Genomic DNA, 22281 nt, shown 5'->3' with positions numbered 1-22281 from the left:
CTCCCCACCGGCACACGAGTGACCGGCGGCTGCCACTGTGGGAAGGAGGCAGTCCAACGGAACACATCCGGTGCGGAACAGCAGCCCCCAGCCAAAGGTGCCCCGGACCCACCCACCAGTCTACAGATGGCGGGACAGACCTACCAAGCGGCTGATAGCAACCTCAATTATTGAAACAGCTAGCGCCGCCCCCCAGCAAACAGCATCATCCCGGAGCGCCAAGCAACCCCGCCCCAACCTCGGCACAGAAGCCAGCTAAGCCCCAGCGCTCCCACCCCCCACACCAGCACTCCGGGCCCAAACACCACAGGGACCACCCCCAAGGCAACCAGGAGAAGAGACAAGCACCAAGTCACAGCCGAAGGGAAGAGGCACCCCTACGCCCCGCCAGGCCGACACCGCCCGTAGAGACCCCGTGAAGAGAACCCCCAGCAACAACAGCTACGAGTGAAGTGAAATGTCCATGTAAGAGGCTAATTTATTGAAACAGCTAGCGCCGCCCCCCAGCAAACAGCATCATCCCGGAGCGCCAAGCAACCCCGCCCCAACCTCGGCACAGACGCCAGCTAAGCCCCAGCGCTCCCACCACCCCACACCAGCACTCCGGGCCCAAACACCACAGGGACCACCCCCAAGGCAACCAGGAGAAGAGACAAGCATCAAGCCACAGCCGAAGGGAAGAGGCACCCCTACGCCCCGCCAGGCCGACACCGCCCGTAGAGACCCCGTGAAGAGAACCCCCAGCAACAACAGCTGCGAGTGAAGTGAAATGTCCATGTAAGAGGCTAATTTGGCGGGACACTGGAGAGGGTAGATGGCGCAGACTGGCCCAGGGATGCGCCGAGCAGCACAGCCGGAGACCTACCCCGCGGCACTCCCAGAACCATGCCGACCCCCACTGCAAGAGAAAGGCCCGTGAGTGCACCAGAGCCAGCACAGGTCCTCACTGCACCACGATAAAACACCCTCCACAGGTAGGTGGACTTAGCCGCCCGGACGAGAGAGGATGCCACCAACCGCCCAAGCAGGGTCACCCCGCCAGCCACGGACTGATAAGCAGGCAAACCTATGCACCCCCAGCCAGGGGTCGCCCCCTGGACCGCTGGGGGTAGTGGCTGGTGCCTGGGGGGTGGGCGGTCCTGCCGTGCTCCGTGTGGTCGGCACTGGTTTGGGTGGGTCTCCGGCTGTGCTGCTCAGTGCGTCCCTGGGGCCCACGCTGCCGCGTGCCCGTCTGCACCATCTACCCTCTCCAGTGGCCCGCCATGTGGACGGGCCGGGCTCATTAACAGACAGGCCTCTTACTGTATATGGACACTTCACTTCACTTACCCCCAGCTCGTCTGGCTCACCCACTTGGTGCACCACACACATATACCCAACCCTTGGGGAGCCGGGTGGTGGGGCTAGGGGTGGAGGGGGCCACCGCCTGTACTACTAAGTAGTGGCGCGGGGGCTGCACTCCCACCTCAGGTTGCCCTTCCAATTCCTCCAATTTTAATTACACCTCAACACACCACTCCGCGGAAAGTTGGACCACCACTTCCACCCTATAGAGCTATTGCACAACATACACATATAGGTTGAATGGGGATCGCCGCTCCCCTCCATCCACCTATTTTTTAATAGCATTTCATACATTCACTAAACAAACACATTCACTCAGGGGATAAGTAAGTGCCTCTCCATTGGGGAATGGATAGGCACCATAACAGGGTGGTGGGTAATTCACACATTTGGGCCTGTCGGGTGAGGCCCGGTCCCTCTGTTGATGGCTGGGCCGCCGTGTAGAGTACAATTACATCAGGAAAATGCAGTCGGGGGCGATGGGTCTCTGGGGGGGTGTAGGGGGTGTTGCTGGGAGCTCTCTTTGCGGGGTCTCTCCGGGCAGTGCCGGCATGGTGGGGCTTGTCGGGGCAGGGTTGCTGGGCGCTCAGGGATGATGCTGTTCCGGTGGTTGAGGTCGGCATCAGTATCTTGCGCGTCGGTGGGGGCCATTGCTCCGTGGCTTGCGCTGTTTCTGGTGGTGGGGCCTGGGCTGCTTTCCTTGCGCTGGCTGGGGCTGTGCGGTCCTGCTGGGCTGTGGCTGGTTTCTGGGCTGGGGTGGGGGTGCTCTCGGGGTTCAGCGGGCCTGGCTGGCTGGCTGGGCAGGTCCTGGCGGGGGTCTTCCGGGCATGTGGTGCGGACCGCGCCCTAGCATGCCTGTGGATGCGGTTTCCTGCTTGGGTGGCGTCCTGCTCGGCCAGGTTCTGTGGCTCAGGCGGCAGGGCAGGTGGCGGCCGGTTGCGGGGAGCCGGAACTGGCGGCAGGGCAGGCGGCGGCCGGGTGCGAAGGGACTCAGGAGAGCTAGCCCGGAAGCTGGGAGCTAAAACAGGGACGCTAGCCTGGAAGATAGGGGAAACAGGGACGCTAGCCTGGAAGCTAGGGGAAACAGGGACGCTAGCCTGGAAGCTAGGGGAAACAGGGCCGATAGCCTGGAAGCTAGGGGAAACAGGGACACTAGCCTGGAAGCTAGGGGAAACAGGGACGCTTGGCTGGAAGCTAGGGGACTGGCAGGGCTGGCCCTTCTTTTTGGACCGACCTCTATTTCGTTGCAGGCTCCGGGGTCCTCCGGCAGCCAGTCGAGTCCCCGAGTACGCTTCTCTGACAGGATCCTCCTACAGTCCATACAAAAGAGCCTCCCTGGCCTCCAGAAGGTAGCTCTGCCAATAGGCAGTCCTTTCTGCCAGGTACATCTCAGCAATATCCTTCTCTGCTGGGTCCACTGATGGCTGGGACATTCTGTCATGGGCATGTGTGGGTGCAGACCCAAATGCAGGGACGGAGGCGGAGCTCAGGTGCATCATACCAGTATTTATTGCTACCACAGGCATGGTCAGTCCAGGGAGGCAGAGGCAAACAAGAAAAAACAAAACGTAAACCCAAGAACCATAGTCATAGCAAGAGTAATGTCCCAGCACTGAGCTGCAGCACAGCCTCCCTATTTATCCTAGCAGTTAATTATTTGCAGCTGGTGGCCAATCAGGAGAAAGCTGCTGGGAGGAAGGCCCAGAGTTCCTTCCTGCCCACCAAAATAAAACCCCATCATGACAAGGTTGTGTACTACAACCCTGAAGTGGAATGAGACTGTAATAACAGGCCATTTAAAAAAAAAATGAATTCAAAGTCTTATGTAACAAGTCATAATTGAAACTTTGGTGAGCTTTTATTTTGAAACTACACATCAGAATGTTTTGAAACTTATAGGGTCACATCATGAGGTTGTGTACTACAACCCTGAAGTGGAATTAGACTGTAATAACAGGGCATTTAAAAAAAAAATTGAATTCAAAGTATTATGTTGACTGAATGACCTGCTTGACCGCAGTGGCATATGCCAGCTTTGATGCCCTCTTCCAAGTTTAGCTTTAACTATATTGGTTGTTTTATTTGTGAGCTTTTTTATGTAGAGCTGTAATTTTAGTTATATTTTTGTGTTATTTTTTGGAGATTTATTATAATTCCTTTATTTTGTTGCAACATTTTCTTTTTGTTTTTTTTAATTGACAGTGTGTTTACTTTTGGTATTTGGGTTTATCCTTTTTTGGTTTTTCTTCCATTTTGTTATGTTTTCTTTTTATTTATTTATTATTATTTGTGTGATATATATGTGACTCATTTAGTGCTCGTATTGTGGAATGTTTTTAAGTGTATGTTTTGTTTGACAGGTGCTGAGGGCTTCAGTGTGACAGCAGCCCGAGTGATGGTTCCCTCACTTGATTTGTTTTGTTGCTGTGACACGGGTGCTGTGTAGTTTTGGACTCATTACCTCTCAAAAGTCACTGTAACAAGAGCTGCCAAGCCTCACGCTTTGTCAATCAATCAATCAATCAATCTTTTATTTGTATAGCGCCAAATCTACTGTAAAGTATCTCAAGACACTTTACAGTAGAGCAGTCTTAAGGACGGACTCTTCATTTTATGGATACACACATATGCATATATACGTATATCCACATACATATGTATCCCACACCCAACATGAATTCATCATGGCGGCAAGGAAAACCTTCTGTTAAGCAGCAGGAACCTTGTGTGGATGTCATTCCTATGATGAACAGCCATCCACGTTATGCTGTGTTGGGTGTGTGCAGAGGAAAGGGTGGAGACAGAGTTGTTGAGACTCTGTAACTCCACACTGAGGATCCCACGGACCTGCAAGACAAAAGCCAGAAGGAGTACAGGAGCAAACACACAAGGGAAGAAGCAGACATAGAGGGAGTGTTAGAGAGAGGAATGGGACCCTCTCCAGTCCCTCTCTAACCTAAATGACCTCTCTCTTAATGCCCTCTCCAACCTCTCTCCAACCGAGCATGCCAGACCCCCCCAGCAGTCTATGCCTATTGCATCTTAATTATGAGCTATGAGCTGGTTCCTAACTAAAAGCTTTACCAAAGAGGAATGTTTTGAGCCTAACCTTAAAGGTAGAGAGGGTGTCTGCCCCCGAACCGTGGTTGGTAGATGGTTCCAGAGAAGTGGGGCCTGATAACTGAAAGCTCTTCCTCCTATACTACTTCTAGAGACAAATGGTACAACGAGTAGGCCAGCATTTTGAGAGCGTAGTGTTCTGGGGGGATTGTATGGCACTACAAGCTCCTTGAGGTGCCTGTCCGTTTAGGGCTTTATAAGTGAGAAGAAGAATCTTGAATTCTAATCTATATTTTGTGGGAAGCCAATGCAGAGAGGCTAATACAGGAGTAATGTGATCTCTTCTCCTAGTTTTAGTCAGTACACGTGCTGCAGCATTTTGAACCCGCTGAAGTGTTTGTGTGACACATTCTCACACCACACGCCATACTTGACATTTCTCACTCTGATATTTCCCCATTCACTTATTTTTTTCATGATAATGAACTTTAGTCCTCATGGCTTTCCGTAGCTCAAGTAACTCTGATTGACTGGCCGAGATAACCAATCCATGTCTCCTTGTGCCTAAATATAACCAACCACGTCAGGCATCACACAATAATAAACCAATCAGAAGCAACGTAAGGCAGGTCTTGACGAGCCATTACACAACAAGCACCGACTCTTCAACATGCTTTCAGAAAGAAAGTGTTTCTCGAAGTCAGACACCGTCTGAGATGGTATGTAACTACCCAGTTTTGTTCACTGTTTATATTTGTGTGTGTTATTTTACTCGTCTAAAAAAACTAACCCCCCTCCAGCTCACGGACACACAGTTAGTGACTGTCAGAGGCTCAGTGCAGATGTCTGTCTGCGCTGTAAAACTATATCAGTTCTGAGTGTTGAAGCACTGAGAGATGTTTGAGGAAACACTGCATGTGTTTCTCTTCTCTAACTAACTCTCTGTCGCACTTCAGCAGAGATCTGCTACTGTAGCTAACGGGCTGTTTCCACATTCTTAAAGAGACAGTGTCCTGAATGTGATTTACTTTAAAAATGACTTTCAGCAACTTGGAGCTGCCCTAAAAAAAGCAACACTACATAATTTAATCACATTTCAGCCTTAATGAAGGAAAAAGTCAAAAGTGACACAAAATGTTATTGTGCTGCTAGTGATTAATAAAAGGATCTTTGTGGCATTTTTCTCCACTGACCATCGTGAAACAGGTTAGTTTTACCCTACTGATGATGTGTTGTTGCAATAGTAAGGTAACACTCAATAAGTTATTGAGTGTTACCTCAATAACAAATAGAAGTCACTGGACTGATATGCCGCCTTGTGATGTAGCAAGTGTTGCTAATGCTACACTACTTTAGTTAAACAAAAGAAAAAGACTGTGTGACTATAAGAACATGTCAACCCTTTTGTTTGATGCTAATTGCACATGGAACCAGTTTGATAAATTGCTTACATACAATTTAATAAAATATTTGAAAATTATTTTATTTTAGGAATAAATGATTTATGAAAAAATTATCTTTTTTTTTTTTCATTTAAGGCAATGACTAAGTGAATTGGTTTGTTTTATTGGTAAATAACTTTAAAATAGTCTAAATGATTTGAATGAAAAAAAAAAATGTATTGTGATCATGATTTTACAAAGAAAAAGTTGTGATTTTTTTTTTTCCCCCCATATTTCCCACTCCTACGTGTGTGTCTGTGCAAGACATGAACTTAAATTAATTAAAACTCTTATTCAGCTACTGAATTGCACTTGTAGGTTATATCAGCATAAATACATAGTAAATGAAACAAATGCCTTGTCTAATCTTATGTTCATTTGAACTGTTCTTATTTGATTATTTTTGTATGTAATAGTGTCTTTCTATGGACATTGAGTCTGCTGCTAAACATTCATTCAATCAAAAATCACTTCAAGTTTTAATGTTTTTTACATGATTTGCTTTTTAATGACCTTTCTGTTGCAAACAAGGAGAGCTGAGGTAAAGGTAGCACTGCCTTGGGCCACAGTGTTTTAAGTAGGAGCCCCCTGCCTCTGTCATCAAGGCATCAAAATCTGAGACAAACACCTACAACATGAGACATGTCCCCAGCTAAATGATGGAGAGTTGAATGAAATGAAATATTGACAAATAAATTAATTTTGTCAAAATTCTTGTTAGTTTTCATTTCTGGATGATTGAAACTGGCATTAAGAGGCCACAGTGCAGCTGGCATGGAGGTGAGGACATCAGTCTTAAGGCATACATCAATATTAAAACAGGCCAAAGCCACGGTTCAAGTCCCAAATGCGGACCAAAATACAGAAATTGTTCTGGTAGCTGGAGAGGTGCCAGGGCACTTCTCGAGCACTGTCGAGGTGCCCTTGAGCTAGGCATCAAACCCCAACACTGCTCTGGTGCGCTCCCTTCATTGTGGAAGCAGCCCCACTCTGACATCTCTCCATTGGTGCATGTTCATATTTGTGCATGTGTGTGTTTCGGGCCTGTGTGTGTGAGAAGCATTTCCCTTAAAAAAAAAAAAAATAACAGAGTGAAACATAATTTCCCTCCAGGGATTAATAAAGTAATTAAAAATAATAATAATAATATTTTTTTTTTTTTTTTTTTTTTTTAAATGACACTTTTTTTTTCGCCGGAACGCATCAGGTCACTAAAGTGTCACTCTTGTCATTTTCTGAAACTTGGCAGCCCTGCTGTAACCATTTAATTTTAATCTTTCCATTCATTGACGAGAAATCCATCACATTCAGTCCTCCTTTTGCTGTACAGACTTAACCATATCATTCCTTCTGATATAATTATGTTTTTTTTTCTAAATAAACCCATATAAAATTGGAACAGGGAATTATTTCTCTCTCACTGATCGACACGTTTAAAAGGTTACGGTTAAAGCAAGGCGTACTTTTATTTTGAAATCAGGCAGTGATGACGCCTACAGCAGTGGGACTGAGTGTACGTGCGTACGTTCTGACGTCAGATAGACGAAGGTGTGTGTGTTCGCCTGGTTAAAGGTTGCAGTGTCAATCGTTCAGCAGCCTCTGTGCAGCATGTAAAGAGCGTAGGGGCCGCCAAGCGTCGTCTTTATGAACGAACAGAATGCGACCGGTGCCCTGCAAGGATCTGTGTAAGGTGTGACGTGTTCAGCGTTCTCTCAGTGGGTGTCCTCTCCGCCTGGACTATCCGGTGACCCACCAGGGCCATGGGAGGCAGTCTGGGCTGTCACCGCTCCATTCCCAGAGACCCTACAGACTTTGGCTGTGGGAAGCGCAAATTCAGTGCAGCTTGCAACTTCAGCCACATCTTGGTCAACCAAGAGCGGATCAACATCAACAGTGCGACAGAGGAGGAGCTCATGACCCTGCCCGGGATAAACCGCATTGTCGCTCAGAACATTGTGGAATACCGGGAATGCATCGGAGGATTTAGAAAAGTGGAGGACTTGGCCCTTGTCAGCGGGATCGGTGCTACCAAGCTAGAGGCCATCAAAGTAGAAATCTGCGTATCCAGTCGGACCAGCTCGTCCCAGCATTCCCCTTCCTCCCTGCGCAGAGACCCAGAGCAGCAGGCCTGCAGCGGGGTGAACGTTAACACAGCCACCGCAGCACAATTGCTCAGCCTCCGCGGCATCACAGAGAAGATGGCCAGGAGCATCGTGGCTTACCGGGCGGTGCACGGCCCGTTTAAAAGCATCGAGGACCTAGTGAGGGTCAACCACATTAACAGCTCTCTGCTGGACAAGATCCGCTTTCAGGTGTTCGTAGAGCGCATCAGGACGCCCTCCACCAACACCACTAAATCATTTCCCAGCCCCACTTCGTTAAGCCTAAGGAGCGATAACCTGGATGTCCCACCTAGAGGACCGGTTCACATAGTCGCCGAGCGGCCGTGCGTGGAGCTTGGGTTTGGGCTGAGGTACGGGAAGCCCGCGGTGCGTATTGCAACTTGGAGTCTGCAGAGCTGCACCTGCGATAAAGCCAACAACCCGGGGGTCAGGGAGGTGGTGTGCATGACCCTGCTGGAGAAAGAGTGAGTACATGGCTTGTAGTTTGTGTCCTTGGTGGTTTTATGCCGTCTGAATCAATTTTTTGTAAGTTATTGAATATAACTGAGAGATGTGCAGCTGAACGTCAAGGTACCTCCGTCCTCAGTGAAGAAACAAAGGAAGCAAATCACACTGAAAACAAACCAATGACACTGGAATCAATGTGTGGCATTTCCCAGCATTTCGTTAGTTTAAATTTCTAAACTATTTGGACAATAAACAGTCCAACATATCAGCAGGCAGGAGCAACATAACAAAATCAACATTAAACTATGGACACAAAATTATATATATGTTTTTTAAATCTAATAATATGAATTACGGTTTAGTTCTCAATAATACTTTTTATGCCTCATATTTGGCCACCAGGTGATTAGACAGGGAGAAGAGAAAGATATAGAAGTGAGGGATATCCACCTAAATAGCATACAGAGCATTCCAACTCTGACTAATCGTACATGTAGTCATGTAATCATTATGAGCCAGTTGCTAACATTTAATCTGGATCAAAATGATTCACAATTGTTAATCCCATTTTTTGGTGTTCAGGTAAACCATCTTACTTTTATGCCGATTTTTCAAAGCAATATTGGACTGGATTACCCTGATCCAGATGCACAGTTTTCAAGATTGCCAAATCTAGATTATCAGTGTTCTAAATGGGAAAACATATCACATTGTCCACAGTTACACGATGTTTTGTATTTTGAAATTAATTATTCAGAATTAAATAATTCGGAATTGAAGTGTTCTGCTTCTTGTTTACATGGAAATGGTAAATCCGCATTGACCTTTACATGGAAACGTGTTTGTTCGCCTTCATTCAATTCCGCTTTTTTCCAACAAAAATAAAATACATTATGAGTGCCATAGAATAGATTTAAGTGTTCATGTTTTTTTAAAATCGTTTTTATTTTATTTGATTGCAGAAATACTTTAAAATGGTAAAAATATAAACATTTAATAATTTAAAAACAATGTATCAATGCCTGAAAAGTGTAATATGGAACTTTGGGTGTGTCGGAGATGTGAACCTTTTATGAAGTATAATTTCATAACTTAATAAACAAGTTGAAAACAGATAAATTGAATCCCTGGAACTCTGAAGTTGGAAAGAATAGAAGTAATCAGTACTAATAATTACAGGTACTGTGCAGAGAACAGGACCATGTAATGCAAATATCTGTCTACATAATTGACGGGAAAAGCTGTGATGTGTCGACCAGGGTTGTAGGATGTGATGCACTTGGTGACAAACAATCCCCACACATCGGAAATTGCAGCAAACTTATCAGTCTCCGCTCGCTCACTGCGCGTGAACATGTCATCAAAGCGTAGGTGTCACATGATGTCTTGGAAGCGGTTTCGGGATATAGTTGCAATGATCCGTTGGTTTCCCAGGTTTGTTGACCAGCTGAAATGAATTCTCATTTGTGAGCAAGCTATAAGCTATTTATATAAATATGCAAATTCGGACCATTTCACACCTGGCCGGTGACCCTACATGACAATGTGAGAAATGATCAATCGAGTCCTCTGGTTGTTATACATGAATGATCCTCACAAAACTCCCGTGTTTGTACGCCTCTTTTTGTGCCACAGTCAGCCAATTGAGCAACAAACAAGTGAAATCTGCATTACAGTTGATGATACTCATATCCAATGTGAGAAGCAGTATTATAGTTAGAGCTCCTCTGCTTCCTACTCTTGTATTTTCTCTATTTACTTTTATTGTTGATAGCTTTTTTATTTTATTTACTTTTTTAACAACTGTAAAGTGTTTTTGAAATGTGCTTATAAATAAAATTTATTGTTATCATCGATAGTAAAGCTAGATTTTCAAGTGTGAAAAGCACAGTATGAGTTCTCACTTTGAAAAGGTATATTTATGAGGTACACCATTCTCTAACCAGGTCCATTATTATTTTTATTAAGGTATTATTTTACAAATTTGAAGGAAGTGCACAAGATGGACAGGCCGATAAGTGAAACAGCACTGTTTAGCTGATTGATTTTGTAGCTTTTGTGCAGCATTAGCTTTAGCAGCTAACTCATCACTTCCACTTTGGAGACCAAATGTGGAAATTCTGAACCAGAGCGAGAGTGTGAAAAGGCTTGTAAGGTGTGAAAAATTCCTCTCCCCCTCCCCTGCTGAGACCTCCAGCAATGGTCACATTGCTTCATTTGCAAATGAAAGGATGCTGATTGTTGGTGTCAGTTTGAGCTGAGGGTCTTTTGACCTATTGCCAGGACTTAGAGGGGGTCTGGAAAATCCTGGGAGTTCTACTGTTAATAACACTACAGAGCACAGAGTATGTACACCACTTTGTACATCCAACCTTCAAACACATACTCATTTGGCCATAATTAACTCTACTTAAGCTCCCACGTGAATGCATACTTCTGATGGGCACTGTATCTATTTCACTGCACAGCTCTTTTCTGGTGTGTGCCAGCTGAGTTTGGCCCTGATCTAGCTCCTGTGGACTTCTCTTTTGAGGGAAAATATTTTTTTACTGTTCTTTATTTGGTGACGATGTCGTTTCAAAACGTTTGTTTGACCGTACGCTATTTAGACCGGACGGACCTCACCCGGAAGTGATTGACGGCAATGGCTGCTGTGTTGAAAGCTACAAATTTCTCTGAAAATGGCTCAAAATACACAAAACTAAATAATTATACTAAAAATACATAAAACTGAATATTTATACTAAAAATACATAAAACTAAATATTTACACACAAAATACACAAAATGACTCCTGAATCACACTACAATGGCAACAAAACAATAATTATACAAAAAATGCACAAAAACACAACAGAAAGATACAAAATGTTTATTTTAATTTTATTTCACTTCTGGATGGCCCCAAAATGGAACCTATTCAGCTTTTGACCTCAGGGTGTGAGGGGGCGCTAGCGCACCATCTATATCTATTTCACTGCACAGCTCACTTTCGGTGCATGCACAAGCTCCCGTAATACTTCTCTTTTCTCTTTTGAGGAAAAATATTTTTTTTACTGTTCTTTATTTGGTGATGAAATTTCGAAACGTTTATTTTCATGTTAGTTTGACCGTTCGCTATTTAGACCGGACAGACCTCACCCGGAAGTTATTGACGGCAATGGCTGCTGTGTTAACACTAACATGTCCAGAGGATGTCATTTGACACCTATACCTTTAAAGTCCAAGCTGGTGTCAGATGGCGGGTGTGAACAACTCAGCTTGTGACCATTGTTATGTTACTGAGGCCACTACTCCACCCTCAGCTAGGGTGGGGGGGTGGCTGGGTAGGTTCCAGGATACAAAGACCTTTTGTATTCTCCTTTGTGTTTCCCATACTGCAGCTACATAGAGGTTGCAACTTATATTTCAACTTTTGCGACAGAAAGTAGTAATAGTGAGACGTCAACACAGTTTGTTTGCATTCTTGGTGAAATTTATTTCTTAGAGATTTTGTGAACATTTCTGGCACTGCCACACCTCCTTTATGCATTTGCCACATGAAAACTTGTCACAATACATACAACGCTTGGTGGCACGGTTTTTCCTGCAGCAACACTTCACCTGGCACAATGCCCTTTTCCCCACATCAGGTGTGGGTGGTTGTTGCTGAAGGTTTTGCTTATTCACCTCCTTGGATGCCATATGAGACCGGGCAAGCTCCAGCAAGAAGTCCACCCTTCTCTCCTTGACCCCAGGGCATGCCTGATAAAGCACATGTGCGTTCAGCGCTGCAATGTCAATCATGTTGTAAAACACAGCGACTGGCCAACGCCGTGTTCCTGAACGCACAGTGTACTTTCAAACCATCTGGTCCATGACGTCCACACCGCATTTCATGCTGTTGTGCTTTGTGTAAGGGTGGGCGCAGGTATCATCATCGTTCACACCTGCGCCCACCCTTCCACAAAGCACACACAATAACTTTTTCAAACTTTCACTATGGTTCAGTACTTCCGCATTAGGTCAAAGGTCAAGAGGGATAATGTCAGCATAACTGATGGTGTAAACAGAGATTTAGATTATTTTTCCCTGTTGAAGCATTGATTCTTTGTGCATCTTGTGCACTTTCTTCAAATTTGTAAAATAATAGCTTAATAAAATAATTCATGGACCTGGTTAGTGAATGGTGGACCTCGTGAATTTACCTTTTTAAAGTGAGAACTCAAACAGTCCTTTTCACACTCGGAAATCTCGCTTTACCATAAATAGCAACAATACATTTTATTTATCATTGTCTACGTATGTGTAACGGACCGCCATTTAGTCCGGTTACAGTCTGTGTCACGACACCCGTCCATTGGGTGGTAGTGACTGTAGTGTTGAGTCAGATCAGTAAACGGTGCTACATAGTGAAGCCCTGATGATTACTGCAGCTTCACTCACAACACACCTGCCACTACACTTAACTACTGAAAATAGATAAATTTGGTGAAAGTTAGACAGGCATACACACACTAAACAACAACACAAAATATGAAAATGACTCAAAATATACAAAATTAAATATTTATACAAAAATTACACAAAAGACAACACAGAAAAATACCCCAAACAACAACAAAAACATGAAAATGACTGAAAATACACAAAACTAAATATTTATACAAAAAATACACAAAATTACTCCTGAATCACACTACAACAGCAACAAAAACAATAATTATACAAAAATACACATGACTCCAAAAAAAACATACATTACAAAAAAATTAAAATAAAAAACAGCAAACATTTATGCACAAAAGACAACAGAAAGATACAAAAATACACATGACTCCAAAAAACATCCATTACAGACAAATACACCAAAGGACAACAAAAACATGACAACAAAACTAAAATGGCAACTAAAATACACAAAATTACTCCAGAATCACACTACAATGGCAACATAAAACAATAATTATACAAAAAATGCACAAAAACACAACAAAAAGATACAAAAAATATGCGTAATTACTCCAAAAAACATACAATACAGAAAAAAACATCAAACAAAAAATAAATAAAAATGAGTATGAAAAACAACAAACACATTTATAATGCGTATGGCCCATAAAATTAAACCAGGGAAATTGCACACGCTATTTTACTTTGCACCCACGAATATACCCCTTTATAACACTACATACGTATGTACACCTCTTTGTACATCCAACCTTCAAACATATTCTCATTTGGCCATAATTGACAACTGTACTTATGCTCCCACATGAATGCATACTTCCGACGGGCACTGTACTAGTCTAACTAAAAAGCAAGGGAGGTCTGTGTGTGTGCGTGCGTGTGGAGCAAATATCTCCCAGTGCAAGTTCAACCTGAAACTTGGTCAATGGGTTCCAAATACCCCGAGTGTGTGTATCTGTTGTTTTGGAGTAATTTGGTCATTTCAAAATGTTTATTTTAATTTTATTTCACTTCTGGACGGCCCCGAAATTAAACCTATTCAACTTTTGACCTCAGGGTGTGAGGGGGGGCTAGAGCACCATCTATATTTATTTCACTGCACAGCAAAAGTCACGTGTGCGGCCAGAGCCAATTGTTGCGCACACAGCCAAGCAGATTGCATACACACGAGTGAGAGAGCCGGCGAAACTATCTGGTTCTTCAAACAGAGGAGTATAATGTTTTTGTGGCTCCACAACACGGCTTCACTATGATTAACATTTGTTCTGCGCAAGAGAGAGAGTTGTGTTGCAAAACGTTTATTTTTTGTGGTACTTTCGGGTCTCTCTCTTTTTTTTTTTTTTTTTTTTTCTTTTTAAATCTCTCATTAACCTGACGGATTATGAGCATAATGTGCGCGCACGTGAGAGGTAACGCGCACACACATACAGTATTTATAATAAAAATATACTAAATGGGTAAAATGAAACAAAAAACTAAACAATATTTATAGAGTACACAAAACAACAACAGAAATTCCCAAAAATATACAAAAATGCTCCAAAAACACACAAAATGACTCCAATAAAAAAAATTACAGAAAAATACACCAAACAACAAAAAATATGAAAATGACTCAAAATACACAAAAAATAAATATTACTCTACAATGGCAACAAAAGACTATAAAAAAACAACAGAGAGATGCAAAAATACACGACTCCAAAAAACATCCTTAATGAAAAATACACCAAATGACAACAAAAACATGAAAATGACTCAGAATACACTACAATGACAACTGAAATGTACAAAACTACAGCAAAAAAACCCAAAAATACACAAAATGACTCCAGAATCACTACAATGGCAACAAAAAAACAATAATTATACAAAAAATGCCCAAAAAGACAACAGAAAGATATAAAAATACACATTATGACTCCAAAAAACATACATTAAAAAATAAGAGTATAAAAACAAACACATTTATCATGCACATGTCCCATAAAATTAAACCAGAGAAATCACACACTATTTTACTTTGCACCCACAAATAAAACCCTTTATAACACTACAGAGTAGGGATGTAACGATTAATCATAAGGCAGTTAAAAATCGATTCATAGGTATCACGGTTCACATCGATGCTCTGAAAATTGAATCGCAGTACTTTTTTTAAACAGCAGAGGGCGCTATATATTAATCCTTCCAGAAGTGGACGTGACGGGCGGAATCTGCTACTATTTTCTTTCTGGTTGCCATTTACTGTTAAACATTCTCATAAATGATTCTTTACATCTTTAGCACCGAAAGAATATCTGTAATATTACGTGAATATCTGTAAAAGTCACGTTTTTCTATTAGCTCTGTCTGCTAGCATAGCATCTCTTCTTCACTGGTGGAATATCTGCATGCCAACCGACCACTGGGTTACCAGCGCCCTCTGCTGGTCCAAACAAATATCTGACGTCAACACAGTAAAATGACTTTTTTTTTTTTTTTTTTTTTTTTAAAAAGTCTAATTGTTAAGGCACAAACTACATTTTCAGTTGCACTTTTAAAAAGAAAAAGAACTATTATGTAGTTTTGAATTGTTTACTATAGAACCAGAATTTAAATTAATAGGCTTCTTCTTCATTTGTATTATTCCTTTATTTATTTCAATTCAAGATTTATTTTTAGTGAAATTGCATTGTTTTGAATAGTTTATCATGGGATTCTTTTGACAATGAAAAATAAAAGGAAAATAGAACAGTATTTTCCCCCAAAAAATAAAAGAATATTTTTCAGTCATCATTTGTCTACAGTCCCATTTTGTAAAATAAATCGTGAGAAAATCGTATCGTGAACCCAGTATCGTGAATCGAATCGTATCGGGAGTTGAGTGAATCGTTACATCCCCACTACAGAGTACAGAGTATGTACACCTCTTTGTATATCCAACCTTCAAACGCATACTCATTTGGTCATAATTGATAACTGTACTTATGCTCCCATTATATGAATACATACTTCCAACGGGCACTGTACTAGTGATTATAGATAATTAAAAGGAGCAGAAATAATAATCCATGTCAGGACAATCTATAGTTACCTTTTAATTAGAGTTTACACATGGTTTTAAATTACAATTTCTTTTTGACATACATTTCTGTTTAATTTTGGTTTTCTTTTTTTTTTAATTATTATTCATTTTGTTTCCTCACAGGAGTTGAAAACCAATATTTTCTGAAAAAAAAAAAGATAAAATATTTATTTAAAAAAAACAAAAAACAAACTGAATAAAAAAATTAGAACGTGGAAAACAGATTTTGGAAAAAAAGAATAAAATGGAATTTGGAAAATAACATTTATTTTGTAGTGCCCTATGTATGTTTTATTAATGTTTACCAGTTATTTCACCCGACCTCGCTGCAGCTGAGTACAATGAAAACGCACTGGAGAAAGAAAGAGTGGTTGGTAAAAGGCTTATGGATCAACAAAAAGCTTGAGAGGTTTGTTCAGACCAAAAAAGGAAAGAAACAAGGCAAATTATGGAAGCTGTTAAATGACTATAAAACCAGTAGCAGTGGTGTTAAGTAACAAAGCGAAAAATGGTACAAATGTTCGGTTTTTCTTTAACATCACAATTCTTCATATATACATTTTTTTTATTGTTTTTCACTAACAACAGCTTGAGTGGTGTGAATACATGTTTTTTTTTGCTTGAAGAAAATAGTGTAATTTGCCTTATTGTTTATTGTTTGCAGAGTTTTCAAGATTGCTCAATTTGTGTTAAAATTTTAAAAAAAAATCTCTCTGGAGTATCTCTGGAGGAGGATCCCCCATAAGATAAATTTTTTTGTCACCTTTTTCATGCCTTTGGTGTCTGAGTACATAATGCAACACAGCATGTTCAAGGCAATGGGGAGATGTGTGTGGGCTCATTATTTTTGGTTTTGAACTCTTCATCACCCAATAGCATTAAAAGACTTAAAGGGTACCTGTAGTGAAAATGTGTAAAACAAAAAATGTCTTACCAATAAACAATATGTGCACCTTTTTATAAAAAGACACTTTAAAATGACCTTTTAGAAGCATTTTATACCCTCTGGCATAAACTATGCAGAGCCGCTATTTTGGACAGGATATGATGTCCGTTTGTTGATCCGGCCCAGCCTGTCGCTTTAAATAAATGGTGCATTGTGGGAGGTAGAGGCCCAACAGGTCAGTTTACATTGTGGGAAGTGTAGTTTTTCTGTTGGCTCTCGGTGCTAAGCAGCCGTGTGTATCCTACTCCTTCAGTGATAAAAGTGTTTTATTCTGAATTAAAGGGGAATTAAAGCTCTCATGTAAATGTAGCTATTGTGGGCTACTAGCTATGTAAAGAACAACAAGTAGCTAACATGGGGTCACTGTACATGAACCCTCCAATATAAACAGAGCTTCTACCAGACATAGCATGTAGCGCACATGAAGCTGCTCGTCATGTTTATAACTCACAATAAATCATTATACATGGGCGCGCACGGATGTAAATGCCGTCGGGTTGAAACGTGTTTGGGCTTAAAGAGACACTGACTAAATTTGGGTCGTGTGTGTGTTCTAATGTTACTGCAGGTCCCACTTGATACCTCATTTAAATTTGCATGAAAGTGCATCTTGGAATCAGTCTTTTGAATCAAATGTTATTTCTTGTCTCCATAGTGTCTGTTAGTATTTATTAGTAGATGACCTATACCAAGCATGAGTAACTAACTACATTCATCATGACCATTCACCAATTCAACAAATAACTTTTAGCTTTAAAGTGAGGTTGGGACAAAAAGAAAAGGAACATGTTAATGATGAACAAATTCAGGTGCCGCATTTATCAACACCCGAACATTGGTGCGCTGGGATTGGTCAAATACAAATGTTTCATAAGTCGTTGATCCTGTTGTTCGACACAATGTGCACTCAGAATCAGGGCCATTGTGTGTGTGTGTGTGTGTGTGTGTGTGTGTGTGTGTGTGTGTGTGTGTGTGTGTGTGTGTGTGTGTGTGTGTGTTCCCGTCTGTCTCTGCATGTGCGCAGACATGCATGTACATTTTGTCGATGTGTGTGCCAGAGGTGGTGGGAGGCTGATAACTGGAGAGCAGGGCTGTTTGCCCCTGTGTGATATAGTGTATGTAGGGCTGTGTGTGAGCTTCACATCGTGATTGTGTGTGTCTGTGATTGTAGTGAGTCTGAAAATTCTCAGCTGAAAATCGAAGCATTTTTTTGAATTCCCTCTAGTGGCAGGTCAGTAGAAAGCAGGGGTTTAGTTTCTCTTTTATGTTTGAATTTACAAAAAACATTATAACCCTATTTTAAGTAGACATAAGGAATCTTCTTGGTTGAGGATTCAAGATAGAAACACTGTGGGAAGTCTGTTCTATCCTTTAATGTGCATTTTATTGGAGTACTCCAGTTTTCAGAAAATTGCAATCAGTGCACCCCTAGCTTAGACTAGAAATAAGAGACCCGAGGGAATCATTTAACAACTGATGGTACAGTATATGTTTATAACATTTTTATACATACACACAAATTAAGAAAACAATTAATAACTATAATGTCTATCCTTTCTAATATTGCTGTGATAAAAGCTTTGATAGTCAAACTGAATGAAGTTATTTTCGTTCTGCTCGCTAAGTTACATCTGTTTTTAATTTTTATATTAACTCACTTAGTGCCATTGATGAAATATCTCGTCATTTCAAATCCAAACCCTCAGTGCCATTGACGAGATAACTCATCATTTGCATTTTTTCACGGGGATTACTAGAAAACACCCTGGCGGCGGTCCCTCATCAATATCTAAGCTGTGGGGTGTTGTAGTGAACAACTTTGTCCTGAAGATGGCAGCAGTGCACCTTTAGATGTGAGATTAGCCACTGATGCTACCCAGCAAAGCAGGAAAAAGTGAGATTATGGCGCTACTGAGTGATATTGTGAAGTATCAAGCAGCTCACAACACCACATACTAACACAGAACATGTGTGGACCTGAGTGGATTATTGATAATGTTGTGATCGTGAGATAAAACCATCAACTAACCGGGCCAAACGGGTCATCCCTGCATGTTGGGAGGAGGGGTGGTGTCGAGGTGGGTACAAAATACCCCCAGCCTGTGAGCCAGATAGCAAAATAATAGGTGACATGTAGGAGGTAGCAGAGCACCTTTGGATGAGAGATCATCCATGCTACACAGAGCTCAGAAGGAGAAAGGAAAGGCATTTACGAGACAGAATTCATGGATAATGTGGCGATTGTGAGATAAAAACCATAGAAAAATGGGGCAAGCAGTGACACTCTGTATGTCCGGGAGGAAGAGGAAGTTGTGTGTGCAGACTGACGGGAGAGAAAGTTGGAGGAATGCCAAAATACAGTAAGAAATCAATTCATCTCTGACCCAGATAGATAAATAATAATAATTTTGCCATCAAAAGCCCGGTCTGTGTTTTTTTTTTTTTTTTTTTTTTCTATATAAGGAAACGCTCTATTCAACGGCTGATTACAAAAGAACGAAACAAGCCAGAAGCAAATGGTTTTTTTGTTGTTGATGAAAGTAGAGGCTTCAATCTTTTAGAATCTGGTGTCAGATTTTAGATAGTCATAGTAGAAAATATTCTGTGGGTCTTTAAAATCAGTCAAAATGCTAAAAAAAATGGCTGGCACTGAGGGGGGTCGAAAATCTGATAATGGCTGGCACTGAATGAGTTAATTACTAACCTGGGATGATAAGCACCCCTGCACTAAGAAATGTTAAAAATATACATAGAAATATAAAAAAAATACATAGTTTTATTTTGTACAAATTTGTGTCTTTTGTCAGATTCTACCTAAACCGCCGCATTGATGCAAACTTTATTTACCGTATTAATTTATCATGCGCATGTCCAATAGAATTAAACCAGGGAAATTGCACGTTATTTTACTTTGCACCCCCACAAATATATCCCTTTATAACACTACAGAGTATGTACACCTCTTTGTACATCCAACCTTCAAACACATACTCATTTGACATAAGTGACACTTAAGCTCCCACATGAATTCATACTTCCGACTGTACTAGTATAGTGCAGAGTCAGTGACAAATTTTGCTATGGCCTAGGGCTAGGCGACCAGACACAAGCAAGACCTACAGTAGAGGGAAAGCAACTCTCATATTATTTATATTTATATATAATATTACCATTTTCCAATTTTATATCAGTTTATAACAAAAATGTACATGTAGTTGTGTAATTCAAACATAAATGTGTCATAGGCCTAAAGTGCATTTATTACTAACTTCATAGAAGACCAGACAATAAATAGCTTATGTCTGATACATGATGATGATGATGAAAACACTTGAATTTGAATTTAACACTTCACATTAAACACACATTAAACCAGCCCCAGCTAGCTCAGCAGAGTGAGTTCAATAATACTCGCAGGTCTGTTTGTTATTCACTCACCATCTGACTGTTGTGCACATTTCTATGCTCTTTGTTTGGCGTAAAACAGTTGTTTTTTGTCACTACATTGTTTGTAGCAAGATGGATGGTAGTGGGGAAGTGCTTCCAAATCCAACTCACTGTACTGAATATAGTACTACTGGTGTCACAGCTTCTCCTTCCTTCCCTTGAAGTGGCAGTGACGCATTTTCTGCGACATGTCACCTCTTGTGACCAGGCGCAGCCATCTTTGTTGACCTACATAAACTCTCCCTGACGTCATTATCAAGAAATCAGGCTCCCTGATTGGCTGAAGCTGGGTCAATGGAACTTCACAACCATGGTGTGTGATGGAAAATTGTTTCAATTTCTTTTGAGGCTAGTGCAAATACTGCAGGGATTCTGCGTGTGAATGTCTGGTGTATTGGGTGGGATGCCAGAACTGAAATTAACAAGCATTGAAAAACTAGAGCTAAAAACAAACGCAGTTGGAACAGCTGCGCCATATGAACAAAGTAGCTTGCCAGTTTTTTCAAACTCGAGTATGTGTAATGTACAGATTGATCGAAATCGCAGGTTGTCCAGCGGACGGTTGAAACATTCCTCATTGCTAATTAGTTTTGGCAGCAGTAGTGATAATGAAATGAAGCGGCAGAGTAATGCATGAACTTTAAGTGTTTTACTGCTCAACTTCTTCTCTCTTCTCCATGCATACACACCTTCAATACAGCCTTACTAACCTACAGCGCCTTCCAGGCTGTGGGGTAGCAAATGAATATACAACAAACTGAAACTTTATTACAAACCCGTCGAATGCCACTATAAGCGCTTTGTAACACATCAGTTCAGCCTCTTGAAAGGTGCTTGTTTGACTTTTTATAGTGTAGGCTAATGATAACTTGCCAGAGTACAATTTTTAATTGCCAGTGTCAAGCAGGCAAGCATTACTGTCAAGCCCTGAGTGTGTTTGCTTACTGATGACACCGGCTGTGTTTGTTACTCCAGGCATCTGTTTGTTGTGTCATATACCTCTGTCACACCCAGTGCAACCTGGCCTCAAAAAACACATCACAGTTTAAAGGGACGTGTGTTGTGATAAGGCCTCTCATTTTTTTTGATCATCATCCAAAACCACCCCAGTTCAAGTCCTCACTCCAGGCCCAGGTTCATCTTTGTGACCCCTTTACTGCACTCCTTGGGATCCATAGCCCTGATGGGAATCTTGTACGATCAATGAAGAAAAAGTCAACAGGGTTATGTGCGTGGGGCGCTGGAAAAAGATGTGTTTGTTTAGAGCTTTACTGTACGAGCAACCAAAAGATCCACACCTCCTGGCTTTCCCCCAAGCACAAGCTCAGAGCTTCTAGAGTTCAATGAACTTCTACTTACAAAAGGTTCCTGTACTTGGCTCTATGGTGTTAGTCATCAAAAAGCTATTTGTCACATCACCAACAGCACTAGGTTAAGGGAAGATGGAGTTCTGTGTTGAGTTGACATTTTAATGCAGGTAAATATGTCAACATAGGCTGACTTGGTTCTTTCTGCTCTGCTGTTTAAAACTAACACACCCTTCCATCAATTTTAGGACCCTCTTGTTCCTTTTTTCAGGGTTGTGGGGGTTTAAAACTAACCTGCTACTAAAGTTAGGAAAATACAGGTCTCCGTTAAGCATTTGTATTTTATTTTTTTTACCTTGTCTGCACATGCTGTCGAAGGTCAACACTACATGTAGTGCAATCTTTTCACGACGACAATGAATGTTTTGTTATTGCGATTAAGTAAATTAATTTATTTTATTGCATCATTGTTACCATCACCAACCCTCCCTAAGGAAGGGTAAACTTTATTAAAGGGAGGATATAAAAAGAGAGCACAGTGTTGCACCTAGGTGAGGGAGAAGGGAAGAGGGAGTCTGGGTAGAAAAATGGACAGGGTGGGGAACAGTTGAATGTTTTGAGGTGAGAGTGCAATGTGATGTTATCGTTG

General features: G+C 41.6%; 1 protein-coding gene across 1 annotated transcript in view; it reads left to right on the top strand.

Moving 5' to 3' along the window:
* The first annotated feature begins 7368 nt into the window (after window positions 1–7368).
* Window positions 7369–22281, top strand: part of eepd1 (endonuclease/exonuclease/phosphatase family domain containing 1) — a 35469-nt gene continuing 20556 nt past the window's right edge. The window contains exon 1 of the mRNA XM_028461850.1: window positions 7369–8433. Coding sequence (XP_028317651.1) covers window positions 7607–8433 — 827 coding nt within the window. The 5' untranslated portion in view covers window positions 7369–7606. The remainder of the gene's footprint in view (window positions 8434–22281) is intronic.

The sequence above is a fragment of the Gouania willdenowi genome, chromosome 11, assembly GCF_900634775.1.
Source record: "Gouania willdenowi chromosome 11, fGouWil2.1, whole genome shotgun sequence".
NCBI classification, from domain to species: Eukaryota; Metazoa; Chordata; class Actinopteri; order Blenniiformes; family Gobiesocidae; genus Gouania; species Gouania willdenowi.
The sequence above is the reverse complement of the archived record's forward strand: the minus strand, read 5'-3'. Positions and strand labels throughout refer to the sequence as shown.